This window comes from Monomorium pharaonis, chromosome 6 (genome assembly GCF_013373865.1).
Source record: "Monomorium pharaonis isolate MP-MQ-018 chromosome 6, ASM1337386v2, whole genome shotgun sequence".
Lineage (NCBI taxonomy): Eukaryota > Metazoa > Arthropoda > Insecta > Hymenoptera > Formicidae > Monomorium > Monomorium pharaonis.
Genome location: NC_050472.1, coordinates 3,932,408 through 3,954,098, shown reverse-complemented (window position 1 = coordinate 3,954,098; position 21,691 = coordinate 3,932,408). Strand labels below are relative to the sequence as shown.

General features: G+C 36.4%; 2 protein-coding genes across 12 annotated transcripts in view; both read right to left on the bottom strand.

Moving 5' to 3' along the window:
• Positions 1-227: 227 nt before the first annotated feature.
• LOC105836268 (ATP-dependent 6-phosphofructokinase) lies at positions 228-14,161 on the bottom strand. 8 transcript variants are annotated; one of them, XM_036288293.1, is made up of 18 exons: positions 9,956-11,707; positions 9,492-9,617; positions 9,213-9,333; positions 8,745-8,896; positions 8,475-8,664; positions 8,187-8,397; positions 6,933-7,041; positions 6,176-6,364; positions 5,824-6,014; positions 5,647-5,722; positions 5,404-5,430; positions 5,273-5,293; positions 4,947-5,048; positions 4,667-4,873; positions 4,437-4,589; positions 4,037-4,361; positions 3,721-3,943; positions 228-3,635 (listed from the first exon to the last, which is right to left on the bottom strand). In XM_036288293.1, exons 1-18 carry the CDS (start codon positions 10,319-10,321, stop codon positions 3,491-3,493), a joined length of 2,934 nt encoding a protein of 977 aa, XP_036144186.1. In that variant the 5' UTR covers positions 10,322-11,707; the 3' UTR covers positions 228-3,490. The 8 variants fall into 8 exon arrangements, with proteins under 8 accessions (XP_036144186.1, XP_036144184.1, XP_036144185.1 ...); XM_036288291.1 differs by lacking the exons at positions 9,492-9,617; positions 9,956-11,707 and adding an exon at positions 12,063-12,172; XM_036288292.1 differs by lacking the exons at positions 9,492-9,617; positions 9,956-11,707 and adding an exon at positions 11,740-12,027.
• A 238-nt stretch (positions 14,162-14,399) lies between these two features.
• The window catches only part of LOC105836269 (14-3-3 protein zeta), a 52,907-nt gene continuing 45,615 nt past the window's right edge, over positions 14,400-21,691 (bottom strand). For all 4 annotated transcript variants that reach the window (XM_036288294.1, XM_036288295.1, XM_012680202.3 and 1 more), the window contains one exon: positions 14,400-21,439. In XM_036288294.1, the coding sequence (XP_036144187.1) occupies positions 21,284-21,439 (156 nt within the window). In that variant the 3' untranslated portion in view covers positions 14,400-21,283. The remainder of the gene's footprint in view (positions 21,440-21,691) is intronic.

The window sequence follows — 21,691 nt, the reverse complement described above, 5'->3', positions numbered from 1 at the left end:
TAAATTTTCAAGATATAGATTCCTAGAATTCGGAATGTCAAACCGCAAAATATCAATTATCTTAAAAATCGACAAAATATCAGAAGAACATAATCGGAGCAAATGTTGAGTTAAGAAGAATCTTAAATAGAAAATGAGGAAGAACAAAAAATTTCTATAAATACCAAGATATTTTTAACAATTTTAAATTTTATTTTGTTTACATTAAGAATAAAACTACAATTAAATTTAATTGATAAATTAATTACAAGTTATTTTATTATTGTAATTTTATTATACATATCACCTTGAACTCAAAACTTATAAAGATAACAATGTGTTTTTTTTTTTTAATAGAGAAAGATAAATCAGAATTAATTGGTTTGCTTAGTTTTTCGGAATAGACAACCATTTCTCGATTTTTTGATATTTTTGTTTCTCGCTTCAGCTGAAATTAAAAAAATATTTTATATCGCATTTTATTATATTATATAAAAAAAAAGAGTAAAAGAATATAGTTTACTTTTTTCAAATCCTTTCAAGAGCATAAAATTTACATCATTATTATATATCATTACCTAATGAAAAAAAGAGTATTTAAATATAAAGAATATATAATTATGGTACAATATTTAGCGCAACAGTATTTTTATATTTACAAGGAAAAAATATATTTATTTGTTTAGGTGATATGTTGGGTAACACATTTAGAAGATATAGTTTATTTCACGACATGGATACAACATCATGCGTAATATATAGCAGTTTTTCCTAAATTTAGACATTTCGTCGCAACAATCAATTTATGGGACATTTCAAATTGTTGGCGAATTACAATTTCATGTGTATCGCACCGTCGAGCACGCAATGATGTCGATAATTCAATGTCGGAAGAAAAATAAATACAGTAATTCTAATACTCTATATATGCTGCGGGTAGGATGTAAATTCATTGATCAACAATGGGTCAAAAATATATCTCTGAAAATCTTAAAAATAATATCTTTTCATTTTTCATATTCTTATTGCGCTAGTGACGGGCAGCTAACAGTTTTACACTATGCAAGTACTATTTGTACATTTTTGTGTATATAATTAGAATAGTGTAGTATATGATATACAGCGCTAGATAATTATATATATATATATATATGTATATATACACACACATGTATTTTCGTTAACGTATGCCAATCAAATGGATATTTAGGATATTAAATGATATTAAGCATCAACATGATTTGTTTGTACCAATAAAAGCTCGATATATATCCAATTTGTATCAAATTCTATAATTAGGCATTCTGCCTTAAAATTTACTTATAAATTAAAATTAAAAAAACTTTTATAAACATTAATATTCTTAATTATAATTTATAAAATGTATTTGTTATCAAATAAAAATCTATCGAAATGTACGAAAAATGTAATAAACAATACCAATTACAAATTACAATTTTATACACAAATAATATTGATGAGAGCCTTTGTAATTCCCGTACTGTCCACTTTTGTTTCATTCAAAAATTTACCTTCTTGATAAAATATTAAATCAAACCAGGATCATTTTGCGTGGTCATTTAAACAAGTGTCATTAGCGATATTATTGTTGCTTTTCAATGAAAGCTATTTTATCTGTCGTATACTCTAGTAGATATCATATACTTCGAAACAATTTTAAACGAACAATTTGTCGAATAAATATATATGTATTATTTTCGTATTATTACTCTAATTCGAATAAATTGCAATGTATGCGCATATTATTGTACTTTCGAAGATTTAAGATTTTCGTTTTTTCGCAGCATGCATTAATTGCTATCCACTAAGCCAATCTTAAACGTAGCATTGCGAGTGCTAAATAGCATTGAAATAAAAATCATTAAGCACTCCACAACCCTCAAATTGTGTCCAACTACATTGAAAAAAATTATACGCTATCGCACACAAGTTTTATTGCCTTACGCGTATTCCCGTTAAAATCACGAGTCGGCAATTTTATTCTGACATTTAAATGAACTCACACGAGTAAGAGTTTACACAAGACACAATTTTCAATGGATATCAGAATGTAATTCTATCCGGTTCTAAAATCTCGTAAGAACACGACGAACGCTATCTTATACGCCAAAAACAATTATGAGATTAATACTTGCATGACTTTCTTGAAAGTTAAATATACGAGTATAGAGAGAGAAAGAGAAAGAGAGACAAAGAGAGAGAGGGGAGAGAGAGAGAGAGAGAGAGAGAGAGAGAGAGAGAGAGAGAGAGAAAGAATTAAATCTAAATACTTTTGTGGTCACAAGCCTTAAATTTTAGCAAAAATTTTTTTAACGTTATGTGCAACTAACGCGTCGACTCAGGTCAATTTCTTTCCTACGAGTCGTTCGTTTATCGTTGCAAAATTATGTTTTGAGGTAGACAGGTATATTCTCCAATAGCCTTTTATAGCTTCGAGTAAACACTAAACCGAAAGATAAACACTTTCACCGACGCAAAATACCGCATTATTTTTTAATCCTATGCCTTAGTAGACCACAAATACGGGTTCAAAATGTTTAACTTGTGAAACTCTTGCAATTTCTCTCAATCTAATTTACTGCTCGATCCGTGCTATAACTGAAAAATGATAATTAAGCGTTCCAATAAATTTGATTATACTAAAGAATTGAATGAAAAATCAAATTTGAGGCTGTTGTTTTTAATTTATAAAATATCCGAAACGTCCAAAGCATCAAAAATGCACAAATAATATCATTATTTGCTAATAACGCTAATAAACGTTGAATTGTTTTGTTGTTGAATCCAATTAAATATACGTGCCAAAATTGTTTATATTAGGTTCGAGTAGCATATCAAATATAAGTTTAGCACGTCTCCAATTTAGTCACGTGTCTTTACATATTTCGTAAAAATAATTTTCTGCCCCATTATTTTTTTTAGCGCTTGAATTTGATATATCTTACTACACTAGATTTTGCATATATCAATTTCTAATTTACCTTCAATACTATACATCAATGCAAATTCAATATTATTAAGATAACAATATTATATTTCGTAATTCCGTGTCTCGTTGCCAACGGAGGATATCGCTTTTATCAGTAAACTGCACCGATAGATATTATACGTTATGATTACTTTATACCTTTATACTTCAGGTACTGCTTTTGTACCCATTTCTTACCTGAGCTCGAAAAACGTTTTAACATACAAACGTATCTGAAAGAATATAAAAGAACTTCCTTTCTCGATATAATTTCCAATCATACCTGCTAGTTGCCCGAATTATATGAATTGAAAATTCGTTTGCAGATCTTAAATAAATAAATGTAGTATACATAATTAAATTTTTCAAATATATAAACATTCGTAAGATTCGTTTCTTGTCAAGAGCAACAATAAAATTATCATAATATAATTTATACAATACTGCAATATTTTTAATCGGCACCTACTCTTCAGGCGTTTTTTAATCTACCGGCGCTTTTTAAAATATTAATTTCATGATTTATACGAGAGGCGGATCCTTTTGTTGATCCATCTCTTCGACAGTCATGTAGAGACCTTCCTCTTCGTACGTCGACTCGTGCTTCGCCAATACTTTTAGCAACGGACGCAACTTCATCCACCATTGATACGTCGGAATGCGATGTCTAATAACCGTAAAATATTCGTAAAATATTATGTTATGCATCGGCGAGAATTAATACGATTCGTTGAATTCATTAGGATACATACTCAAAGTCGGTAACCTCGTCAAGTTCCGTAAATGGCGTGTATCTGTACTGGCGTCTGACGATACCGAGCATCACCGCGCTATCCGCTGACGGAGTGAACGTTTTGCCATCAGGACTAGTATATTTTCTTAATTGGTCGGTGAACCATTCTACTGCCTTAGAGCCCATCTTTGTACCCAAGTTACGATCAAAAGGCGTCGGCGAGCCTCCTTGCTGCATGTGACCTAAAAAATATTTCACAACAAAATTAAAAATTAATTGCATATTAAAGGAAATATTGGGCTTTCATTTAAAAGACCGAGTGAAAAAATGTGTACCGAGTATATTCCTTCTACAACTGAATAAGCCCTTTCCTTCTTCGCTAAAAAGTCTAAACATAAACTCAGTATCGTAATTTTCGTTGGCATTCTCGTTTCTAATAATGAGACCCCTCTCGACGCCTTCCGACATTTTTGCCGCCATTGCGATGACATCTTGATTCAAATCTTTGATGTTAAATTTCTCCTCATAAATGTACGCCGCGTCGGCACCACCGGCTAGACCAGCAACGGTCGCTAAATATCCGCAGTAACCACCCATCGTCTCGATAATGAATACGCGACGTTTAGTACCTTGTGCCGATTGCCGAATGCGATCACAGATCTAATGGATAAAATGATTAGTAACTATTAAACCTTAAATCGCTTCAAATTAATTTAGAAGTATCACAGATCTTACCTCCGTAATTTCATTTGAAGCTGTATCGCAGCCTAATGAAAACTCGGTACCTGGTACATTGTTGCTAATAGTCGCAGGAATCATAGCGATAGGAATTTTAAACTCATCGTACTTATCTCTCGCTTTGACAAATGTGAGGCCAGTCAAATAACCCTGAGGAAGAGTAATATACTTTTATCGCCACTATCTTTGGACGTAAATGTACAAAAATCACATAACAAAATTGTTACCTCGAATCCACCTATGATGAGCAACGCCTGTATTTCAAATTCTTTGAGCTTTTGAGCGATTTGTGGTAACTGATCCTCTGTGGGTGGTGCACGCTTCGTTCCCAATTTTGCGCCACCTTCTGAGACCCAGCCGGTAACCGATGGCCAATCCATTAGTTTGAATCTACCAGCTATCAGACCTAGCACTCCATCGCCGATACCGTATACCTACAAATCGAGACATAAAATTGAGAATTATTACAAATATACAAGACAGCATTCAGAATTTTTAGACATGTACCTTGTCACCTCGATAGATACAATTCCTCACAAAGGAACGAACCGCTGCATTCATGCCACAAGACGGCGATCCTATATGCATAACCGCCAACGTATAATGATCCTGTAATAAAACCATAGATAAACGAGAATAAAAGCCGATATAATGCATCATGCAACGTGCACAAGAAGCTGAAAAACCGCATTTTATATATGAAATTGAATATTAAATAGCGCACAATGCTTTCGTTTCGTCTGCCTATGGGAGGATGGTCGTGAGACGATACGGTAAATGATATGTATTTCTAACACAAGGCACACATTCTCTACTCCAAAGGATTAACTCACTTGTCCACATAAAGTGTATTGCTATGAAGGGAAAAATGTGCTATTATTAGGGAGATTTGTATTGACATATTATGTACAAAATCTGAGAGGAATGTATGCTTGTAGGCTTTTAACTCATAGGCTTGATTTACCTTTGGTAATGTACGGCCATTAACTTCCTGAAGCAATAGTAAATAATATATATGTATATAAAATCTATGTTTCATTATTCATTATATTTTTTATTTATTTTACATGTTAGAGACCCAAAATTCTCACGAAATACTTCTGCTTTTTTGACGATATTAATGCTGTATTAATATCGTGTTAAATACAACGGAGTTTTTCGGGTTTTCATTAGAATAAATTTAGCTGTAAACGGAAAATGATCATACCTTATTAATATCCATCAAATGTGGCGCTTTCAAACGAGTCAGCATTTTGTAAGTTTCTAAGTTGCGTTCGAAACCTCTAGAAAAAATAAATAGATGCATACACATTTATTAATTATATTTATATTTAGTACTTTATATTTTGCATATTGGTATAACATTTCATATTGATTTACTCACTTTCCTCGAAGCTGAACAGCAAGATCCCAGTTTTTATCAGCCATAGCCTGCGATACGGCCTTCGTACGACGAACACATTCCATAAGTGGTAATCTTACAGCTTGGTTACCGTCCAACGTAACGACGCAGGCTTCCGTATCGGGAGTTGCTTCCATTAAAGCCATCACAGCTTCAGCTCCCATCCGGCATCCCTGTAATGCATATTATTTCTTAAAAGTATAACACAAGTATTATATTTTAAAACATTGTAAAGAAAAAAGTAAATGTATATTAAAAAGTTGCATTGCATTAAAAAATGATATGTGTTTATTATGTGTCCCGATAATAAAAATCCTAAATTGTAATACCTTACCAAAACTCTATCAAACGCTGAAGGATTGCCACCTCTTTGTACGTGACCTAGAACAGTGACTCTCGTATCCTGCTGTAATTTATCCACGACAACTTTATGCACTTTATCAGTAGTGATTGGATCGCCGTTTCTGTCGACAGCTCCTTCAGCCACGATAATAATATTAAGCCGTTGACCAGTAAGTCTTTCCTGAAAAAAGTTGCACAATAACAAAAATCTATTGTATATGTTTAAAGTTCAAGTTTTGCTTAAATAGATCTAAAAAAAGTAGCTATAAAAAGACAAAGAAATATAGGAAATTAACTCAATAGTGTAATAGATACACTGATAATAATAATATAAAAAAGATGTATATACAATATTAAAAATATAAATCTTTGAATTGTATTAGCAGCACAATTAAGGGGATTAATTAAAGTTAGCAGAATTTTATATACTTTATGTTAAAATAATACACATACACATACATAATATTATAAATTTAACATAACATGCACATTTGACCTTGTTAAATAATATTACTTTACTTTCTATGCTGAGAAAAAAAATGCTTTCAAAGCATATTGCACAAATATTTTATCATACAAAAAAATAATCAAATAAAAATAAGCAATTAAAATAATTGCTATCATTTGTAATATTAAAATAACAAAGCGTGAATTATGCAGCAAGCAATGTGCAGTTTATCTTGCAGGTTGTAAATCATAAGAAATATAAATATACTTGTTCTAAAAAATTAAAAAAAAATTTGTCGAACCTGCAATAATTTTTTGCACAGCTTGTTGGGCCAATCTCGCTCGGGTGGCCATTCTGGGATGAAAACATAATCAGCCTCACAACATATAGCTGCCACCAGAGCTAGATAACTGTAATGTATATTGTAATAAACCTAACTACAACTTTTCTCTTACAATGCGATATTTTAATATATTATATAAAATAATGTTGCACGTCACATTAATCAATCATCACGTGATTATGAATTTATAAGGTTACGCTTGATCGAAACATGTGGATAAAAATTAATACATCCACGGTAAATTTTCACGTAAGCGCTAACGGGACGAATGGCAAAAAACAAGAAAATTTCATACATACAAAATACGTGATCCGATTGTAATTAATTATCTATCTCAGAGAAGTTGTACCGCGTTTAAAAGTACCAAAAATAAACGCGAATTTAAGCTTTCTCGCGTATATCTTTAAATTACTGATTAAATCGCTCATTTCATTAGAACATATATTAAATAATATTTTAAAGTAACGACTGGTTGAGAAACGTGCCTGTCGCAAACCTTGGCATAGCTCCTCGACCCAGTCACCACTTGTCGGAGACTCAGGAATAAAGCAATAAGTGGCTTCAGTAGACAAACTTGACGCTAATGTCAGGTACCTGAAAGGCTCTGCCATCTAATTATCTTCAGTACCATCCGACATATTATATCTGATTTTATATTAATTAACGAGGGGATGAAATGTAAATACATTTTTCGTATTCCTCTTTATGTCATTGTATTTAGAGGAATATACATTCAAGGATGTCACGTAATCCGATTTTAAATCAGAACATTTAAGCAACCAAAAAAACCGACATACATAAAAACTCAATCCTCACATTTAGTTAAGTTAGTAAAAAATTAGCAATGCAAAATCTGTAAAATTTGAGTAAGTCTATCAGACATGCCTGCTCCAATTTTTTACATAATTTTTCAGGCCAGTCGACGGGAGGCGGACATTCTGGGAAGAAAACATAGTCTGCCTCAGCAGCTAAAGCACCCACGATAGCCAGATACCTAATCGAAAGTCGTTTATTTATCTATGTTTCACTTCCAAAGTCAACAGATTGTTTCGGGCGATAATTATATATAGACCTTAATCTCTTGTGCTCTAGATTTCCGTCAATGAAATGATACTTTTCTATGTTAGAAAACTATTATGACTCTATATAAAATCATTTACCGATATAAATTTTGAATTATTCTCTCGATAATAAAATCAATAATAGTCTTACCCGCAATGACGACCCATGACTTCCATTATAAACGTTCTCTGATGCGAGTAGGCTGTGCTAGCTATAGCATCGATACTTTCAATGATACGATGCAGCGCGGAATCGGTACCAATCGTCATATCCGTGCCGCAAAAATCGTTATCGATGGAACCTACTAGACCGACAATATGCAAGTGCTTGTATTTTTCGCACTGTTCGGCAGTTATGTCACCTGATGAGAAATAAGCGCATTAATTTCGATAGAACGCAAGGATAAAGCGATTTTCTAAAGCGACGTTTCTTATTCACCAGATTCGACTAGCGCCTTCAGAAGCGAGGACCACTCCTCTTTAAAGAGATTGGCACCCGTAAGGGAGCCGTCTCCGCCGATTACCACTAAATTAGTTATTCCCAAGTTAACCAAGTTCTTGGCGGCTTTTAAGCGACCGGGACGCTCCCTGAAATCTTGGCATCGGGCGGAACCGATTACTGTACCACCCTTAAAAAGTAAAAGAAATACATGCGTTAATAATGCATAAATGAATGATTACGCACCACTTTCAGCTTTGTAATGCCTACTTTGTGAATGATGCAAGATACGGACGACCATGTAGCTTCCTCGATGTATTTTCCACCGTCCACCATACCTTGATAGCCTTCCTTGATAAAGTACACCCTGCACCCGAGATAGATGCCCATTCTCACGACCGCCCGTACGGCGGCATTCATTCCTGAAAAATAAAAGATCAAAAGTTAGTTTAAGTTACTACAAATATATAAAGCCATTTTACTATAATGTGAACGTTGTTGTAAGTGATTGTACAAAATTGAAGGAGGCGTAGCTATTAAATCCATTTCTATCAACATAAATTAATTTTAATCTCGATTTTATTCTTAAAATGAGAATAAGATGAAAAGAAAATTATAAACCAAGATAATTAAAACTAATTAGTACTGGTAAGAGTAGTAAACAGCGCCTCATGATCATTTACACTACGTTTACACTATTGTAGAACTGCTTTAATTTATATGATTATTCCGATATACCCTGAGAGTCGCCTCCACTGGTGAACACAGCGATGCCCTTGCCCTTGTGACTCCCAGGTTTTATAAACTTCTGAGCCGACGTGTCTTCGGCCATGACTGTATCGCAGTATTCCTTGTAACTCTGTAATGCAATTTAAAGTTATGATATTTTTTAGAAGCTATATTCGTTGTTTCTTTTCAAATCTCCCTTATTTTACATCAGACGCGACGATGATGTAACAATTTCTGTATATTTTACAACGAACAGATACAAATAGAAGCTTGATAAAGGATCATAACTTTTCTTAAAAAACGTGGGAAACGTAGACTCCTGGCGTAATCTTCCTCAGACACGTCAAAGTTTATCTCAAACGAAGAGCCAGTTGGTAACCGTTCAATCGATTCGTAGCTGCGTCCCCAGAACATCTGCCCGAAAGTGAATTTTCTAATTTCTTTTCATTTTCTAATTTCTTTTCTTTTATTGTGCATGAATTTCTACATGAAAAGAACGATTTTGTTGAAATATCTAAAAGTTTAGTTAGATATGAAAATAATTAATTGTTTGCTACAATGTCAAAGCTTTTTGTAATATTGCTCATCACATCCTTCAACATTCTTTCATAATCCATTTCAATGGTTCAACAAAATTACTGTTAGACCTGTATCGATCTAAATTTTTAGATATTTCAGCAAAATCGTGTTTTTTCTGGGTATGCCGGAAAAAAGAAACGGAATTGCGCGTGATGTTATTAACGCGAGCTTGCCTCCGGAAATAATGAGGAGAGCTTTAAATTTTGCATGCTGATCCTGCTCATTCTATCGGGGTCGATCTTCCTCAGTATCTCGACTGCGATAGACTTTTGCGAGGATTCCCTCGACAGCGACGATTCAATTTTAGTGGAATTCGTCGAATTTCTCCTCGCCACGTCTACATCCTGCACTCCCGCACTGCTTCCGGGCGCGTCTGGAGCATCGTCCGGATCGCTGTCGCTTTTCGCATAGCCTCGCGAATAAATCGCATTCGCGCAACAACATCGAGCGGTTCCGTGACTCTCCAACATTTTCCTCCACACGATAATTCTTGCGTTGATCCAAAATTTTAATCTTATTTCGATCAATTCGAGATACATATCGCAGCTGTTCTGATCATTTCGTAAAAAAAAAGTGCACTGAACAGCTTTGATAGTCACTCAGGTACGTAAAGATCGATCTTTAGATTTATGTACATACTTCAATTTATTATATTCTAATTCGCGCATAATAAAAAACATAAAAGAGAAATGCATAGTGAGTATAAAAGATACTCGTACATTTAGCTTTTACGCTGCCGGCATTTTTTCATTAAAATAATGAATTTCTTCCCAAAAATTTATTTGTATAAATAATATACACGTTACGCGAGATTTCGAACTTTGTTCAGAACCACGAAAGTGACTTTTCCGACAATTTAAAGGTTTAATATATCCAATTTTTGATACTTTAGAAAGCAAATATATATATATATATATACATATATATATGATCTATTATGTTCTTTATTAATGGACTGTTAATTATTCTATTCTAATAATAAAGTTGTACAGAGAATCTCCTATACGAACTAGTATTTTTTACATTCATTTTATATACAAATTACAGTATTTCAACAAGACAACAATAACAAAAACAATTAATTTTATATTATACTCCAATTCGCGTATAATAATAAAAAATGATAAAAAATATATATACAGAGGAGAAGAGAATACACGAGTGTCGTAGCATCTCAATTGGCAGCAAATAGTATGAAAGGGCTCGATAATGGATTTAAATGCTGAAAGAGTTTCGAAAGCAGAAGGAAGAATCACAGTGCGGAAAAATCCAGATCGAACCTATCGGAACTGCCTGTTGCGACACGCGAGTATACATACGTTCTGCGTTTTAAAATTAAACGACACGTGCGCGCGAACGTAATCTGGCTGCGGTTCAAAGCGAGGGGAGACAACAACACATTAACGTCTTCGCAGCTGCAAAGTTATCGCCGTTCGCCAGCTTGCGAGGAGCTTTTTTCGTCCAGTGAGTCGCGTGACGAGAACGGCGCGTTCTAATTCACGCGGTGCTTGTATAGAATTTTTTCGTCCGGCGAGTGAGAGAGCGAAATCGCGCGATCGGAGTCACCAGGGGCACAAATCTCCCGCTCCTCTGCGACGCGCGATAATAGATAATAAACACAGCTGCATTCCGCGTGCAGAAAAATGCAGTTGTGTCATCGGGCGAATATAATATATGCTCCGCGCGTACGACGGATGCCAACAACAACGACGACGACGACGACGACGAGATCTTCTGTAACGCTCTCGTTGGAGCAACACACACACTCCCCCAAAGTACACCGAGCGACGAAAATCGATTGTTCGCGGACAATCGCAATTAATCACGATAATCCCCTGATCCCGTATCATCTCTCGCTCCTCGTATTGTCTGGCGTTCATTGAAATCGATTCAAAAGCGTCACGTTGAATCGCTACCCGTTTATTCTGTCACAGCGAGCGAACGTGTGCTTGCCTACCTGAGAGAGGTTAACCTAAAAGCATCCCTCGGTCCACATGAGGGAAGATAAAACAGCGAGCAAATATCACTGGACTCGGCGACTCGGCGGCAAATAACATTCGGCCGAACGCGACGCGGGGAAGCGCGAATCGACGAGACCCGCACGCGCTGACCGATCAATTGACAGTCGCGTGCAAGGTGCAAGCAAGTGTCAGGCGTCGCGACGGCGACGATGACGTTGGCGATGACGGGCGCCGCGCGCTCGAAAATCGACGCGACCGATCGACGATCGCCGACCGATCGACGATCGCCGACCGATCGACTACAAGCGATTCAACTCACCAGAGAAACGCGACTGACGACGACGACGATGTCCCTCCGTTACCGACGCTCCTCTGACACACATCTGCCACCGCCACAGCCACGTCCGGCCAACTGAAGGTGACCTTTGGGCTGGCCCGCGCACCACCCCCCACCATCGCTGCCACCACCGAGGCCAATCGAGCCAATCGCCGCGCGCGATTTCGGCGATCGCGCGCGACGCGCGGAAGATTCGAAATATAGAACTGAAGTGCGCCGGTAGCCTCGCTTTAATTAATTCCGAGCACTTTTAATCGGGGGTTAACTCTGTCAACACTGTTGTCGTGTGCCAACAACTCGTGTTCATTAAATACTTAATAGAGGAAAATCGTAAATATCAACGTGGAAAATAGAACACTTAATTATGGCAAAATTCGAAAACGATATTATAAAATTTGCTATAACGTTTGACAGAAGACACTTTCTAGTTAGTATTTGTCTCTAAAGTTTTATACATTTTTAACTTTCAAGAGATATGATAAAATGACATCTCTTATTTTGGTATTGACGACCCTTCTCTAAAAAATTAATAATTCTATCTACGTAAAATACATTAGACGCTACGATCGATAAATGTAGATAATAAAGAGAAAATATATAAAAATATATTTTACTTTTTTTGCATAGGTACTTCCAATGCTGTTAGACGAGACGGTTTTTCTCGTGCATGCGCAAGAATTCGCAGCATAATTGACTATTATTTTATTTGATTTTATACAATCTTGACTTTAAAAAAAAATTTAATATAATGTTTAAATATATAGTCAAAATGTAGAGCTCCTAAAAAACCTATATAAATCAGATTTTTATACTTAATAATGTTATATTTGACGCGCATGCGTGAGAAAAACCGTCCCGTCTAACAACACTGGGTATTTCCGAAAATTGTAAAATCATGATGATTCTCGATACAGACAATCGATATATGAAGCATATTTTTAGTTTTTCATATAAACTCCGCGTATGCAATGATATATTAATGTGTAAGAATAAATAACAAATATTTATATACTGCCAGCCATTATTTATCAGCGTAGAAGCGAAAATTTCGTGTTCAAAATGGATATTCATTATACACTTGATATCATAATTGATATCGAAACAGGAGCTAATGTACAATCAATCAACATTCACTGCAGTTTTAAATGGAATATTGCGAAAACCGATTAAGATAGAAGAAAAGATAAGAAAAGTAGATGACATCGCGCGATAAATCTGATCGATCTCTTATTTTATAGTCGTTCGTTTCCCAGGTTTTTTTATTTATTTTAAAAAATGATCAACTTACCTGATGACAATTCTGATAGCAGTCCATTGTCGCAAATTCCATTTCGGATGCAGAGGACGCAGATAACACTTTTAAAACTCTGAATAAATTAAAACGTGTCCATCCATGCAAAACTCGAAGATGTAATCATTTTCACTATCATTGTGCATATATCGTTATCAAGAGATGCAGTAGCGTCAAAAATATATTTGTCCTTCCATTAAGAATAACTTTACGATTGTTTCGTCGATCTTGCTCGAAAAAACTAACGTTTCTTATTTCTTATGTCGCTATTGAACGTCGTCATTTCCACTTGGACGGAACGACTTCTACGTGACGACTGGAGCGCAGGGACCGGCTTAAATAGTAAGCGCTTCTTTCCAGGACGGGATCCCGACGGCCTACCGACGATGACGCAATCCGCGATGCTTTCCGAGCAAAGTCTGGCGGGTACAAAAACCCGCGATGTTTGTACCTAAGGAACTCGTAAACGCAGCGGATACAAAACCCACAAGATCGCTGAAACGTCACTTTGCACGCCGCAATCGTGCGTCCCGCCATGTTTTTGTTACGTAAATATAATAATGAATAATTGTATAGAGATATAACCTCGGTCAGATATATCCTCGAGATTAATGACAATTCTCGGATGATTTTTAGCTTATGATCTTTGAAATATTGAAGACTTCTCGGGTGAAACGAAAGTAATCAATATCGGAAACACATTTCCGATATGTAATTAAGTTAATATAGAAAGCGTAGGATGATTCCACTTTTAACAGCAAATCCGCTTTAAGGATTGACGCATGTAGAGATAGCTAGCGCTTGATGAAAACATATTTCGACTGATAAATAAAATATCAAATATATATTCCTATAAAAACGTGACGAGTGTTAACATCGGATATTTTATCGGCGCTACGTATAATACATGTAATTCCGTGGCTTTCAATTTCCATTAATGGTACAAGAATAAACGAGGATTTCATTACGAGACCTGAATTCTCGATGCAGCGGATTGATGTGGGTGGAAATGATTGCACCGTTTCGTATCGCTTTTACAGCTTTTATTTACAAACACCACCCCGCCAAGTATCAGCGTCATCTTGTTTCTTTGTTAATCCATTTAACGTGTATTATATTCGATTGAAACGGCATTGATTTATAATGAGGGAGGGGCGGGGGAACGGGTGAGGAGCGAGGGTTTTTCTTTCTTGGGATGACAGCTAAAAACAGGCTACAATCGTAGAAGAGCAAAACCGAGGAAAAAACTTCGTTCTAGCGAGACTCGCGCGGCGACGAAAATCAAAGGCGAATTGACGCAACATTGCATCAAGCGTATACACCTGATGCAATACACCAAAGCGCCATGGCAATGTGATGCAAAACAAAAGGTTTTGATATATTCCTGTAAACTCGTAAAAATATTCATACATTACAAAATATGATCGAGTCAAAGTAATTTCATTAAGGAACATATACCTAGAGCGACAAGTGTTCTGATTTTTTTTTTTGAAAGTATAAGATTTTTTCAAATGACCGTAAAGTCAGCATGTGATGTAAATTGTGGTACTGTCATTTTGACGATTGTTGAAAGATAAAAATTCAAAAATATTTATATATATATATTTTTTTTTAATAGAAAATTTTTTATTTTAAAAGACCTTATTCTACTTTTACAAGAAAGGTCTCGAAAAGTGACGCTCTAGATTTAAGTACCCCTTTAAGCTTTCATATATCTATGTGAATGGAAGTTAATTTTCTTCTCGTCGTTCACTTAAATCACTAACGCGTTTCCGTGTGATCTGAATAAAAAATCCTCAGTACAAATCTGGTTAACGCGAAAACGAAGTCGTGTTAAGCTAAAGTAGCAATCCCTTCGAGTTTTGCCGCCCCGGTGTCCTTAGGAATGTCTACTGCGGAGCTCGTCTACCGCACAAAAATGGTATTCTACACCTACTAAACGCGGAGACTCTCAACCCCGTCCTGGACGAGAGGTCTCTCTTTCTTTCTCTCCCTTTCTCGGAAACGGAAATCCGAGATTTCTTTTTCGGATTTCAATCCTCGTCCGTACCGACTCCCGGGCTGTCGAAGGACGCGTCGCGCGACCCACGAGGGTTGAGATTCCCCTGGATCTACACGTCTCTCTATCTAGTCTCGCGACAAGTGGCTGCGCCAATATCGAGCGATTTCGCGGCGGACGAAATGAGGTGGAAAACGTCGCTCGCACGCTCGGAATTTCTCCTCTTGTTTCCCCGTTTTTCTTTTTAACTCGCGAATTTATTCCTCACCAATGCGCGACCACTTCGCGTCCTGTCACTCGCGCATTTAAGTGGTAATTCGCTACTCTCATTTAGCAAAAACCGTTATCTCGTATCGGCTACACGTATAAATTGTGCAAAAAATTTAGCATGATTAACCGTAGGTAGGCCTTTCTTGTCGGAAAAGGCACGCGTACATATATGTATATCTCGCGTCGTTTTTTTTTCTTTTTTATCGTATTTCCTCTGTATGCATATGCATATATATTATGTATGTATACATAATACGCAAGTCGTGTATACAAGTACATGTGTAGATATACCATCGACAAGAAAAATGGGAGGGGAGGAAAGGGCAGGGTAGAGTAGGATAGGACGAAGGGGATGTAAAAGAGTGAGGGATATACATCTAGCACAACGATACCCATAATGGCAATCATAATAAATATCTCTTTGCGTTTTAAATACATGAAAAAGTCTTCATAGCTCCTGCATACTCTCGATTTTATCGATATTGCTAATCTTTATGCCAAACACACCCTTATGCGAGTGTTGTCTTCTAACACTCTATTTTCTCTCTCTCTCTTTTTCTTTTTATGCCAATGCGACAATTTGCCGCAAAAGAAACCAATCATTTATAATGTTAAATCCCCCCCCCCCCACACACACGCACACACACTTTTTTTTAATAAAACGCGGCAGAGTAAAAGTTACATAAAATATATCGTTTTGTGAAATTGAAATAAACTTACATATAGGACTTTGCGATATAAGATTTCAATGAAAACGCGTTTCTAGGAATGTGATAAGTAATTAACATGCTTATGACGTTCAGCGTTGATACAAAATTCGATGAGTAATCATCTTATACACATTATCAAAATGTTTCAGACGTTTACTCAAATTACTTGGAGTTTCGTAGATTATGCGACTTTTAAAAAACACGGAATCGATTCAAAACGTAGCGAATCGTGGATTCCGAGAAAAAAGCAGTCATTCCAATCCAATGAGAAATCTTGTTGACAAGAGAACATTGCGGGAATCCTTTAGAGTTTAAAACGATTCGCAATGAAGTCCACATGTTATGTAATCTCGACTTTTGTTCCCGAGGAACATCATCGAGCGTGTGCAAACATCTCCGACACGATGGTAATCGTCGTCACAAAGCAAGACACAACCGTGGTTTTAATTTTTTTTTTCTTAGACATTTTATCAGAATTTATTATTTCGTGTAAACGTTTATAATAATTATAATTTACAATTACGATGGGTTGATGATAAATACAAATAGAACAACGTAATTTGGGACAGGAAGAAAACGGATAAAATAGAAGGGAGAAAAAGGGAAGAAAAGGCGAAGAGAATTGGATGGTTGGAAAATATTAATTTTGCGAGATAATCGGTGGATGGCCTATAGTTTTCTGGATGAAGAAAAAGGTGAGAGCAGGATGTAAACAATAAATCGTGTGAATTTGTGTGATCGAACTCGTAATAGAATAAAGAGCCGTATCGTCGTTGCTCCTCTCGCAATCGCCAACGTACGCACAAAATGTTTTAATAAAAAAAATTCAAATTTTTGATTCGATTAAAAAACATACACATACATGACAAAGGTCGGAGAAATGATGTGCCAAGGAACTGCTGATGATAATGATAATGATGATTTTTAATGATGACGTTGACGATGACAATATCGATGACAATGAAGATGAAAATGTAGAGAGATTACGATCGTTATGACCAATGACGATGATGATAATGATGATGATAATGATAATGATAATGATGATGATGATTATGATTATGATGATGATGATGCTGCTGATGATGATGAGATGGTGTTGATGCTAATAATGATGGATAATGAAGATGAAATCTCTTCCGACCGAGAGTAAAGTCACTGCCAGGATTTTTATTAAAAAAACAACGTTTATTTTAGAAAATTCATAATATCCAGAAAATGAAAAGAACACAAGATGTTAATGTTCGATTTGCTGAATCGGATGGTGGGCGGCTGAGATAAAGTTAGAAAACACATCCCTAAAGAGTATATTCGAGAGAAAGGAGCGAAAGGAGGAACAGTGTACTCGGAGGTGAAAGAGAACCTTTAAGAGGATTTGCGACGAGAGATAGGAGTGGAAAAAACGTTTATCCGAAGGCTCGCTGTGCAAGATCGAAGTCAATATTACCCTCCGAAGCATCATTATGATCTTTGCATTTTGCCATTTCTAATTACACTAACACGCACACACAACACACGCACATACACATACCCAGTTTCGCCCAGCCAGCCCTCGTTGAACGTTCATTAAGGATTTTTCGGAAGAAATGAATATGGGGAGATGACAATACTTATCTGTAATCGTTTAACTCTTTGATCTCGAATCTCTTCGATAGCAGAATAAATTGCGAGAACAAGATTAGGCGACAAGAAACAAGCATAAAAATCTCCATACTTTATCAAATCGCGATATTCGCGCAAACATTAAATTGTTGCATTTAAACTTCTCTCTCCCTCTCTCTCTCTCTCTCTCTCTCATCTGTATCTAATCTTCATCTTACTCCATCTTGACATTAAAAGACTTCTATAACAGACGTAAATCGCAAGATACTTTTGTCAAAATTCAGGTTTAATTTTTATATCTTGCACTCACACATTGCGACAGAAGTGAAATTGATAAAATTATAATACGAGGCTTCATTTATACACATTTCATTTTCACTCCTGTTCGATGGAAGGAAAAGGGTGGATAAGAATCGCCGTTTAGAATCACTGCTCATCGTCTCTTCGACTCTACGTTCGTCTCACTCTCGTTTCGTTTCATTTCTTTCTCTTCCTTCCTTCCTAGCAACCGAACGATGTTTCCGCGTGTCTTTCCCTTCCCAGCAATTACGAATGATTTTGTTGCGATAAAGACACCGATTATACATTGAGAAATATCAACGCGATAACAGGAAAACGTTTACCCATTCACGTGTAATTAGCGACTAATTTGCTGAAACTGGCTGTCTCCCATAGCGATATTACATATGCGTGATATAAATGTGTATATGTGTGAATGTATATGAATATATATGTGCTGACAGTACACGCGCGTATATACATATACTTAATTATACATATATATACGAGAAAAGTACGCATATATATATATATATATACGAGAAGAGGATGCATTCTACTTCTCGTTTCACGTCTTTTTCTCCTACTTCTGCGCGTCATTTATTCTTCTTTTCGCGTCGGATGACGAACGCGATCAGAAAGCATGATTTGGATAGTCTTTGACCTCCTGTTAGAATCTTGCAGTTTTCCCTCCAATATAGAATATCTTTCTCTTAACGTGAACGAAATACTTACATCGCTTTTCAAAACATGTAATACACATCGAACAAAGTCTTTACATATATATAAGTTGTTAGCTCAATTAATTTAAATACGTTGCATTTATTATTTATTATTTAACGCATCGCCTCTGTTTAACCAATCAGTAATTGCATGTGCAATTTTTCCCCGTGACTTTCTTCGATGTGTACATCTCGATCGAGAGGATCAAGCATTGCGAGCTTCATTTTCCTCGAGAGAGTCTGACTTCGGTAATCTACCTTACACAACGTTATCTTTGAGAAGCAATTACCGTAATTCGCAACACGTAATTTTCTCACAAAATTCTCAGAAATAAACAAAACAAAAGTAAATACATGGCTACATATCTATATTCGTGTGTATGTTGTGTGCGTATAATTCGTTCTCTCTCCATTCTTCTCGACCGCGCTACAAGTTCACTATGAGTGATAAATATATATATTTTTTGTAGTGTATATATTATATAATTGCGTATATTATAATAGAGGAGAGAGAGAGAGAGAGAGAGAGAAAGAGATGAGGAGCGGTCGAATAGAAAGAGCGAGTGAAAGTCGAAGGTCCGGACACGCTAGAGTATAATTTCTTAATAACGTGTCGTACGTGTATAATTTCTGCGCTCGATGACAATGGAAACTCTCCGAGTGACTCTTGTTCAAGATCCCCGTCCTCCTTTTTCCGCATTCCGTTCCACGATTACGCGAAACTTGGGGAGAACTTGTGCGAACGACCGCGACGACGAGCTGAACGACGGCAAGAAACATCCTCTCCTTCTCTTGCGTTATAACGCGATTGTAACAATGAAAATAATAGAGCACTATGCCGATGACCCTGACCGATTCAATCTTTTCTCTCCGCGTGTAATTATGTGTAAAGATTGAAACGCGATGAGAGGAATTCAAGGAAATTAATCCTAGATTCATAGATCGGGCCGCGCGACTTCAGGTTTTCGGGCGAATCCGCAAGATTTCAGTCGTGACGAAAGGAAAGGGGAGAAGAGCCCACGTGGGAAGAGATATATCAAATTGCATGCAAATCGTGTGCATAATCATGATGGTAATGTCGTAAGGAGAGGAGAAAAAAAATAAAATAAAAATGGAGTGTTTGAAAAATCAAGTCACCACTAATGTTTGTTTTGGAACTTAATAACTTAATGTATTTGTTTTTACTCTCCTTTCTTCTCCTGCGTTCTTCCCTTCGTATAATAATATTCGTTACTTGCTAGACAATGTGAAATTTAATTTAAATGACAACTGGATATAATGTAGTAGATTCATGCGTGCTTTTTTACTTTTTCTCTTCGTTTCTTCTCGTACCTCCGCGCTATTTCTTTACGCTTCTTCTGTTTCGTTTCTTTTTTCGTTCTAACTTTATGTTTCTTTTATGTTCTTTTAAGATGGTAAGTAGCGAACAAATTTTGGAATTAATGACAGTGATTGATCCTCCGCATTCCATGTCTCGTCCTAATGTGTGTGACTTACCCTTTAGCGGTACATCACTTTCACCTTTTAATCAATAATCTAATGTTTGCTTTCTTTTTTATCTGTGCGTTATCGATAATAAGGTGCACGCATGCGCGCACGCCTTAACTGCTTTCGCGTTGACGAGACAAGGTATGCGAGGTAGTGTGAGTGTGTGTTGTGTGTGTGTGTGTGTGTGTCTCCTCCTGTCCTTTCCTCTATTCATCCATAATTCGCTCCTTCCTGTTCCTCCATATAAACGGATCGATAAACGGAATTTGTTTTGTCCAAGAAATTTCGTGTCGAGAAACCGAATAATCCACGCACCGCTCAATCGTCCCTCCTCACTCATGATGGTTTTTTTAGCGTGTTAGTTCGACTCGATATACGCTTCATCAATATACTTGTCTTTTCAAGGTATCCTGTACCAAGGTTCAACGTTTGATCTTTAAGATCTTTCTCTTGCCATCATTGGCCAACAAGACACGATCAAGCATATAAATGAACAATTCGGATATTCTCAACGTACGAATTTTTCAAATTGGACGTAGTAGCTGTGGCGGTGGTATCGGCAGCAGAGTGTGCGGTTATGTCAGGATAAAAAAAGAGAAAAAAGAGAAAGAGAGAAGAATCACTTTTTTGTAAAGGAGAGAGATTTAAGGAAAGGGGAGGCCTGCGATTAAAAGGAAGGAAAGAAGGAAACAGGGTACGCGAGGGACGAGAGGTCAGGTGGACGTGGGATGGATGGATCCGGATAGAATGGACATTATGGGTGAGCACTTCAGGGGGACGGGGGGGACGATAGAGAATAGGATGTTCTTATTAGGTTTAGAAAGGACTTAAGCTTAGGAAGGTTAGTTGTCGCCGCCCTCCTGTGGCTCGTCCCCGTCGCCCTGCGTGTCACTGGTCCACAGAGTGAGGTTGTCGCGCAGCAGCTGCATGATCAATGTGGAATCTTTGTAGCTGTCTTCATTAAGTGTGTCCAGCTCCGCGATCGCATCGTCGAACGCCTGTAAATATAATAAATGCGTCAGCTCCGCAATAGTATCGTCGAACGCCTGCAAAAATAATAAATGCGTCGGATTCTTTTTATCTAGCCTTTTTAATAATCACTTTATTACATACTGTAGAAATCTCAAATTTATTTTGTTATTTTTTAATTAAAAAAATTAACTTTCAGATAACATGATGGGATTATAGCATTCCAAAGTGCATGTTGTAATGTATTTTTAAATAAAGAAATAAAAATTAGTCTATAAGTG